General features: G+C 30.5%; 2 protein-coding genes across 5 annotated transcripts in view; one reads left to right on the top strand and one right to left on the bottom strand.

Moving 5' to 3' along the window:
- LOC115237549 (sister chromatid cohesion protein PDS5 homolog B-A) overlaps positions 1-4750 on the top strand; it is a 7680-nt gene extending 2930 nt beyond the window's left edge. Inside the window, exons 7-18 of one of the 4 annotated variants that reach the window (XM_029810661.1) lie at positions 1-130; positions 218-516; positions 611-953; positions 1047-1151; positions 1314-1733; positions 1823-2194; positions 2291-2522; positions 2623-2870; positions 2959-3255; positions 3448-3483; positions 3595-3645; positions 3732-4750. In XM_029810661.1, the coding sequence (XP_029666521.1) occupies positions 1-130; positions 218-516; positions 611-953; positions 1047-1151; positions 1314-1733; positions 1823-2194; positions 2291-2522; positions 2623-2870; positions 2959-3255; positions 3448-3483; positions 3595-3645; positions 3732-3788 (2590 nt within the window). In that variant the 3' untranslated portion in view covers positions 3789-4750. The remainder of the gene's footprint in view (positions 131-217; positions 517-610; positions 954-1046; positions 1152-1313; positions 1734-1822; positions 2195-2290; positions 2523-2622; positions 2871-2958; positions 3256-3447; positions 3484-3594; positions 3646-3731) is intronic. The other 3 variants (XM_029810662.1, XM_029810663.1, XM_029810665.1) reach the window with 3 other exon arrangements.
- A 536-nt stretch (positions 4751-5286) lies between these two features.
- LOC115237550 (probable ATP-dependent RNA helicase DDX27) lies at positions 5287-9358 on the bottom strand. The gene is made up of 13 exons (XM_029810666.1): positions 9073-9358; positions 8668-8850; positions 8454-8544; positions 8133-8275; positions 7667-7972; positions 7442-7569; positions 7160-7357; positions 6929-7073; positions 6669-6850; positions 6267-6598; positions 5919-6164; positions 5772-5853; positions 5287-5641 (listed from the first exon to the last, which is right to left on the bottom strand). The coding sequence occupies exons 1-13, from the start codon at positions 9118-9120 to the stop codon at positions 5551-5553; spliced, it is 2175 nt and encodes a 724-aa protein (XP_029666526.1). The 5' UTR covers positions 9121-9358; the 3' UTR covers positions 5287-5550.
- Positions 9359-9805: the final 447 nt, after the last annotated feature.

Raw genomic sequence — 9805 nt, 5'->3', positions numbered from 1 at the left:
CGACGCTGATGAGAGTGTCCGTTACGAAGTCGTGATGGCTATTGTGACAACTGCAAGACGAGACTTCGAAGTCGTGTCGGATAGTGAGGATTTACTTGAATTTGTCAAAGAAAGAACATTGGACAAAAAGGTAAAATATTAAATCCATGAAATTGTCTAAGTTTAAAATTAAACATTACAACTTGTGACTTGAACTTACTAATGATTATATTTCCAGTTTAAAATACGAAAAGAGGCGATGTCTGGATTAGCTATGATATACAAGAAACATCTGAATGATGCGGATGTGCCACAGGCAACAAAGAAGGCAGTTATATGGATAAAAGATAAAATATTGCATGGTTATTATATGGCAGGCATGGAAGACAGATTGTTAGTGGAGAGATTGCTAAATACATGCTTAGTACCTTATCAGCTAGCTGCTGAGGAAAGAATGAAAAAATTGTACCATCTCTTAGGTACAATTGATGACTATGCTTCCAAAGCTTTTGTGGAACTTCAGAAGCATCAGCTTGCGTATGTGTTATACATTAATTATTTTAATTTGTATATGATCATAAAAAAAAGAACATTTTTCATTTTGATACAAATTGATTATGTATATATTTAGTGTGCGAAGAGCAGTAGTCGAGTGGATAGATATCGTGAAAAAACCGGATGCTAAAAACGAACTAGTGACGAAGATTCATCAGATATCGCGCTTTTTGCCAGATCCTATGAAAGTGCAAGAGTTTCTTCAAAAATTTAGCGGTCACATGAAGAAGGATGCTAGGTTATTGCAGGAAATGGAGACGATCGTACAACCGAATGTTTCCTGTAAGGAATGTGCTGAAACGATAACTAAAGTCCTCAAAAAATTAGGACAGCCTGTTATGACTAATTTATATTACAACACGATTAAGATGTTACTCGAAAGAGTAAGCTCTGTTATGATTGATGAAGAGGCAATTAGGGTAGGCATTTTATTTTCGAAAATGTCTATTTTTATATATATATATATATATTTAATTTCTGAAGAAACATATTTCACAAGAAAATTTTTTTAGGTTTTGATAGGATACGTCTTAGATTGTTTGAAGGGAGGTAACGTGATAGAAGAGGTCGGCCTTAACCCAAATAATGCCGGCGAGAAAGGGTTGAGATTATTAGTGGTAAGTCGACATTTTTATATTCTTAAATATAAATGTTTATAAATATATATAATGTTTATATATATATATATATTCATTTTAAAACAAACTTTTAATAAATTAAAATTATATTTTGTAATTACATTTTGTAATTAGAGGCGTACATTATCCGAAATATTTTAGATGCTGTCGTTTGTATTTGGCTCGCATTTCCTGCATAATGATATTTTGATGCAACTGGTCAATCTGCTCGAATTAGAGGACGAAATGGTGGCACCATTAGTTCTTTCCATCTTCACATTTTTGGGAAAATACAAACCTTTGCGCGATGTAGCACCAGATATCATGAATCTTATGGTGCCAATATGCAAGAACTTCGCCGAAACGGGAACACCAAAGCAGGCAAAACAGGCCGTGAGATGTTTATTCGTTAACATGACTAACATTCACGACACCATTTTCCCCGAAATCATCGAGAGAATTAAGAACACGCTAACACCGACATCGGAATATTATCGAACGTCTATAGTCACGTTAGGTCATATAGCATATAATTTGCCGGATAAATATCAAATACAAATAAAAAATATGGTTTCCAGAAAAGTAAGTGAAAACAAAGTTGTAACATTAATGAATTTCTGGGCACTTTACACAATTGTTATACATATGAGACACAATCTTTATTTCTGCAGATAGTTAAAGAATTACTAGTGAAGGAAAGCAGCGAGCAAACCTCCGAGATTATGGAGGGAGACTGGTGCAGAGAGGATCAATTACCTGAAGAGACACGATGCAGATTGGAAGGCTTAAAATGCATGGCGCGTTGGCTGTTAGGATTAAAGAGCGACGTGTTATCAGCGCAAAAGACGTTCAGAATGCTAAATGCCTTCATGGTGAACAAAGGAGATCTGCTGTCGCAGGGACGGCTAAGCAAAGCTGAAATGAGTTGGTTACGATTGCAAGCGGGTTGTTCAATGTTGAAAATATGCGAGCAGAAGGGCGTCGGAGATCAATTTACCGCAGAACAATTTTACAATCTTTCACAACTCATGGTGGTATGTTTGGTACAAACATATATTTTTTTAATATTTAATATAATGAAAAACAAGTTTTAATTGTAATTAATAAAATTTATTTAATTGTATTGACTTGATATATAGGATGAAGTTCCTCAAGTCAGAGAAGCTTTTGGTAATAAATTGCACAAAGGTCTTGTAAGAGGAATTCCAAATAAATGTTTGCCACTGGATTTCATGGGATATTACGCACTAGCTGGAAAAGAACAAGACAAAAGGTTAAAATGTTTACTGAAAACATATATGCAAACAGACATAAATAAGAGGAGGGATTATGTGAAGACACTTTCATTGGGTACCGTCGAGCGAGCTATGGGTAAGAAATTAATTAGTAAAGGATAATCGAAATAAATTATTTATAAATGTTTTTACTATTTCATTACTCTAAAAATTTTTGCTATTTAATGATTTTACAGGTCAACTACCCCATATTTTGCCAGATTATATGTTGGTTTTTGCGGTAGCTATTCTTGCGCATGATCCCGAATTTACGAGCCACATAATGGTCAGTCAGTTAAAAATTATTCAACAATGTCTCTGGTTTATTTTGGAACCTCTCATCACAAAGAACGAATATTATTGTTACGGATTTTACAAAAATCTCGTAGAACGTATGAAAAGTCATAAGGACGCGCTCAACCCTGAAAACAACACAATGAATTATGTAATTATCACAAATTACTTTTGATATTATCTTTTTCGATAAAATAATTCATCAGTAAATTAATTTACATTTTTGTACACATACATAGAAATTGTGGGCCGTTTGTGATTTGGCGATGAATGTAATATACACAAAGACTACCAATTTCGACATGAAGGAGTTTCCAAGCGAGACACGAATACCCACAATGTACTTCAAACGAGTGGACGATATGGTGGCTAATACTAAGAATTATTTACCCGCGGAATTGCAAGTGAATATGACGAATCCAAAAGGAAAGGGATCATTCCACAATACACATACAGTCAATGAGAAATCACAACGCAGAACTAAATCTAAACAACAGAAGGAAGTGGGCATTGGACCTAATGAAACAGATGCAAGGGTAAGATAATTTTTTAAATAGTTCTACAATTGCTTATAGAATATTTAGTTTGCTTAATTTAATTCATAATTAAATATAGACATAGACATTTATATTCATTAAATGACGAAATATATATAGTAGATTAAAAAATTAATTGTGAAAAATGTCACATTTAATTCTTCGGATATGTATAATTTTAATGATTTCAAGCTGCAAATTGGAGAAATGGAATGTATCGATGCACAGGTAACTTGGATATAACGTTAGAATAATATATGCTCTTGTGAAGGCTTTCTTTTAAATACTCTAATATTTAGATGTGAATATGTTTGATTGTTTAAGTAAATTTATTTGCAGCCTGCCGAGGCATCAGAGACCAGAATTCAATTACCTGGCTTGGAGGAGGAGGTAAGTTGATTTCTGCCTTAAAGCGAAATTTCTTGAAAATATTGATAAAATTGCTTTCTAATCTTATTTTTCACACTTACTTTTAGATTGAGGAACCACCAGCAAAGAGGGCATTAAGGGAGTCGGATAAAGTAAATAAATAATTCAGTGATTGGACTATACCCGGGGAATATTGGGATGGGGAAAGACTTAAAGAGTATGTGAGGATAAGAAAAAAAATTAAAGGATCTAAAAAATACTTTATAAATTAGAAAACAGAATATTTTGGTTATGTATAACGATTAATAAACCTAAGTCGTTCGTGTATCTTTAGAGTGTAAGATATTAAGATTATGACACATTAATGTCAGGCTTTACAATGCAGAAATCTCTTTGGACTTGCAACTTGTGAGTAAAGAAAAAAAAAGAAGTGGAACAAAAATGTTATCAATTTCTCACAGGTAGATACGAATCCGTAAATTTGTTTCATGTTGATAACAAAATACTGAATTATATTCATACTTCTCCTTAATTTTACGAATTACAAAATTTGAGAATTATATGAACATGAGAATTGTTTGTAAATTATATAATGTATTTCTTGGATTGATATGCTCTTTCTTTTTTCGCATTTGTTTGTTCACTTGATATTGCATTCACTTTTACACTAAGAGATAAAGATCGTTCTTTGTTTCTTTTTACTTTGCAAACATCTAATTACGACATTGTTTTGCTTGAAAAATAGTATTCAGTTTAAACAGCAAGTATATATAAACAATATTGTCAACATTAATAAATGAATTAAGCACATACAACTCCATTTTCTGCAAAAGGAATATATCCAGATATATCAAATATATCGTCACTTTATAAACAACAAAAGAAAACACTATAGTTTTGTTGCATAAACAATATATTAAATAAGAAGTTGTGTGTTTATTGGCTTTGTGATCCAAAGTTGTTGGTTTTTAACAATACGATTATCGCCACATTTTAGTCGCGATTATTATAATTGATACACATTAAGTATGACCTATATGTGTAATAATGAAAAAATGAATATTGCGAGAACTTGTGTGAAAACCTTCAACTTTTGTATTTATAAATAAACATAAAATTAAAATTATATCGATTGCAAACGATTATTGTGTAATACCTTAATTTAAATTAATGTACATGCAATTTTTACTACACATGTGTATTTTTACATATTGTATTTACATGTGTATTTTTAACGTCCTTTTGAACGTTATTGTTTCGATTTTATTTATTAAATATTCCTAAATATTCGAACAATATAAAAATTTTTTAGTATGAATTTTAAATAAAGTTTAAATCAAGTGAACCTAGGTTTTAAAATACTTAAGTTCTCAACATTATAATTATCAAATTTAAACATTTAATATTATATTAGATCTAAAAATGAATGAAAATTGCGAACAAATTCATGAATGATGAATGATTGAAATCGTATTAATAATTATAGAATTAACGTATCTATTATCTTTTCATAGAAATTACAGTACAATGCAATGTTCAACTATGCGTAATTTTTCAGATTTGTGAAAATATAGAAATATTTATATAATGTTATTTTTTCTCTTACATTGTCATTAATATATATTTTTCATATCATTTTTCTCTCACTAGAAGTATATATTTCTATCAATAAATATCATTATCCATTATACTTCTCTATTGAAATGATGCAAGTATGCAATTATTTTTCTGCATAGTACTGCAATTTTTTCAAACAGTTCATAAACTACGAAAAGTATACATAATCTGATTAAACAATCAATCAGTGCTATTCATCTGTCAATCTGTGAAACGTATCGCGTATTGTATAATCATTCTATAATAAAACACACACAAATTTAATAATATGCCATGTATTTAATTATAGAATTATGTTACATTATAAAATTAACGTTTTTTAGAAAATATTTTTTGGCCTTTTCTCGCTACATTTTTTTGTTGCATTTTAGATGTATTTTGTTTTTTCATAACATTTGCCCTAAAATATATAATAAAGATTAATATACACTGTATATAAAGATTAATATACTATATATATATATATATAAACAGAGAGAGAAATATCTATATCTTTTTTTATCTTTCAATTTTGATAAAAAGATACTCACTCATATCGCATTCTTTTGACACCTTTTTTGCTTGTGTCCGTTAGATCAGTGGCAAAGGACGATCTTGATCGTTTCAATGATCCTGAAATAACAATTTGTTAGAAGAGAGAAATTTTGTCGATATTATAAAATAATAAAAAACTGTACCTTTTTTAGTAAAGTCACGATTATATTCATCCATAACTACTCTAATCTTCTTTTGCTTGTTGTTCTTTTTGGCTAGTCGCGCTTGATAGGCAGCTATCTTTTCCAATTCTCTCTTAGCTCTATCTTCGGCTGTATCCTTCTTAGGTTCGTTTTGCGTTTTCTTCTTTTTTTCTTCCACTATGTTGGAAGGTTGCTTTTCAGGCTTTTTACTTTTGTGAACTTTTTTTTTACTTAATCGAAGATTATCTGAAAGTATACAAAAAATTTCAGTAGTTTACGTGATTGTATACTACTATTAGAGAGTAAAACGCAAAATATATTAAAATGTGTCACACATCTCTTGTTTACCTTTTTCTTTCTTTTTTTCGTTTCTAGTTTGGAACCAACTTCTCTGACATCCCTTGACATTTTCATCTTTAAGTAATTTCTCAACACGATTAGCTTGATTCTCTATTTTAGCCAATTCTTTCTCATTCTTTTCTTCTTGTAAAATTCTTTCCACATCTGCTTCCAGTGATTGTAATTTCTTATTGTATTTTTCTATTATGTCAGGTGGTATTATTCTATTTTTGATTGGATTTTTTGCTTGCTTAATAATTTCTTTCACTAAAAAACGTTCCTGTTCACCAGCTAATGATACAGAAACACCTCCACGGCCTGCTCTTGCAGTTCTCCCAACTCTAATAATTACAAAAAATAATTTTTTTGTTGTATCTCTGGTATATGAACTGTGTTAATTAGAAATTATACCTGTGTATATAATGTTGTAGAGTAACAGGCATCACAAAATTAATCACAGTTTTTACACCGCTTATATCCAAACCTCTTGCAGCGACATCAGTTGCTAATAAAATATCAATTTCTTCCTCTTTAAATTTCTGGAGATTTTCCAATCGCTGTGGTTGTGTGAGATTACCATGAAGTTCTCCAACCTGGTTAAGTATAAGAAAAAAAGAAATAAAATATATAAATGTAATTATTAATTTCATTAATATTAAAGATTTATATACTTTCAAGCCTAATAATCCCAATAAAATATGCAATCTATGGGCTTGTCTTTTTGTTTGTACAAAAATCATCGTATGATCATGAAAAGTTCGACAAACTAATGCTGCTAGGATTGCTTCACGATCTCCTTCTCTTTCCTTACGTATGCTAAAATTACATTTGTTAAAAGTAATAAAAAAAAAAGAGTAATAATAAAAAATATGAAAATATTATTATAAATGAATTTTACTTACCGAATAAATTCTTGGCGTAGGTTAAAGGCTACATCTTGATTGCTATCCACAAATATTTTAATAGGTTTGTCGAGAGATACTGCTGCTAAATCTTTGACTTCTTCTGTCATAGTAGCAGAGAAAAGGATAGTCTGTCTGGTTCTTGCACATTGCTTAACAATGTATTTCATTTGTTCAGCAAAATATTCATCTAACATTCTTAAATTAAATATATAGACTAAATTATATATATATACATATTTATATATACAAGAATATATTCTTATATTAATTATTTTTTACCTATCAGCTTCATCTAGAATTAATACTTCTATATTGTTCAACGAAAAAGTAGGTGCATTTTTTAAGTGATCAATTAACCTTCCAGGAGTTGCTATTACAATATCTGGATTTTTTCTCAATACACTTTCCTGCATTATAAAAATATGGTAAATTTATTAGGTGTGTTATCTGATTGGAGATAATTTATATAAAAGAAGTTTATACAAAAGAGACAAAAGAACTCACTTGTATTTTCACATCCAATCCACCTACAGACAAACCAACTTCTATTGTTGTAAATTGAGTTAACTGTTTTGTTACTTGATAAACTTGTACTCCCAGCTCTCTAGTAGGTACGAGTACAAGAACACGTGAAACAGCAGGGCCATCCAGTGGCCTGTATAATAATCTTTCTAAAGTTGGGAGCATATAAGCCGCAGTTTTGCCAGTACCTGTTGCTGCACAACCACAAATGTCACGGCCCATTAAAGCTACAGGAATGGTAGTAGCTTGTATGGGAGTTGGTTGAACAAAATTCATTGCTGTTATAGCCTAGAAATTTGTAAAAATCAATCAGTATCTTTTACATCACACTTTTTTACCAAGTTCATTTACATATTTAACATATTTTCTTATATATTTAAAATATTATTGTGTGTATATATTATTTTAGTAATTATTTTACTAATTATTTATTACATATTTTGTATACCTTTAGCAAAGGCCTAGACAAATTCATTTGATAAAATGTAGAATATGTTTGAGAATCTGTATATTCCTCAAAATCAAGTGTTTCTTCATCATTTTCTTTAACAAATTTTATTTTCTTTTTCTTTTCCTTGGTCTTAATAGTATCTACAATAAATTAATAAATAAAATATATATATTTTATTTACACAGCCTCAAAAATATATAAATATTTTATAATAATATAATTAAATATTTTGTGTTGTACAAGCATAAGTAATGCCTATAGAATTTATAATTTTTACAAATTTGTTTTATCATGTAAATAAATTAAATATATGTATACCTTTTTTGAGCTCATCCTCAGATAGGGAAATGGTATCATCATTCTGATCTGTTTCTGGTTCAATTTTAATAGGATCATCTTCTGTTCCATCCTAACAAATGTAATAACAATTTCTTCTAAGTAATTTCAGACAAATTGTAATAATAATATTTGATACAATTTATGTTGCATGTCATTATAATTTTTGAATAATATAGATGATAATATCGCACACCTGCTTGCTATATTCCTTTCGAATCTTCTTTATCTTATCATCTAATTTCGCTTTTGGCTTACGTTTAATATATTTGCTCAGATCATTCCAAGGATCTTGATTGTATTCAGCTGCATTGCTTATAAATTCGAAGCTACTGTCAAAGTCTTTATTTCCTTTCTTTCTTTGCTTTCTTGGCTGAAACTAATAGAAATCTAATATTTATCCTTTTATTCAAGAACATATAAAATCGAAATTCTATTATGGACCCGGTATTCGTCGTTCGAAGGAAATCCGAAGGAATTCAAAAATCCGAGATAAAATAAAAATGTATTCATAAAAATAACAAATAACATCATGTGAAATAATGTTTTAATATAAACAAATACGTCTGCCTTATTTTTTAATACAATCATTTCAACTTACATCGTTTTCTTCGTCTGAACTTTCGGAATAAGGTTGTATAAACTCCATGTTGAAAATGGTTAGAACATATAATTAGGTTAGTTTCGCTTGATAGAAATTCCTCTACACTTGAAATGAGATAAATATATATTCAGACATTGAAAAGAAAGAAAGCTAAGAAAACTTGAGAAAACCTGTTTAGAAAGTGTAATGGCTCCTGCACACAGGACGGTAGCCAATCAATCTTTCGCTCGTATGGAAAAGTTGTAAGTTGATTGGCTACCGCGATCGCCTTTTGCCGCACGGCAAGCGTTGCCATATCCTGTATGCACGGTCCGTTCTATAATAAGTCGTATGTCGTTAAGCCCGTATCAGACTACGCATTGAAGATTGAGATTCAAGATTCGAGATTGAAATTTGGCCAATCAGGACAAAGAAATTTTAGTCCCTTTTGTTCTGATTAGTCAAATTTTAATCTTTAATCTTCAATCTTCAATTTTCAATGCGTAGTCTGATACGGGCATTAGTCATGAGCGTGGGCCACCAATAATGCAATGCAAAGAATCGATGTGTGCGCAGCCGCCATTGAAAAGAGATGTTAAATAAGGTAGATTGTTATTGGCTCTCGCGGCCCTTCGAAATGCATCATGGGTTGCTCAGTGGTATGCATAGTATCAATGGGCGCGTTCAGCAGAGAAAACCGCTCAGTAGCAATTGAACGTGATTGGCTCTTACTTTTAGAACCAACAAATCA

This window comes from Formica exsecta, unplaced genomic scaffold, assembly GCF_003651465.1.
Source record: "Formica exsecta isolate Colony F162 unplaced genomic scaffold, ASM365146v1 scaffold3, whole genome shotgun sequence".
NCBI classification, from domain to species: domain Eukaryota; kingdom Metazoa; phylum Arthropoda; class Insecta; order Hymenoptera; family Formicidae; genus Formica; species Formica exsecta.
The sequence above is the reverse complement of the archived record's forward strand: the minus strand, read 5'-3'. Positions and strand labels throughout refer to the sequence as shown.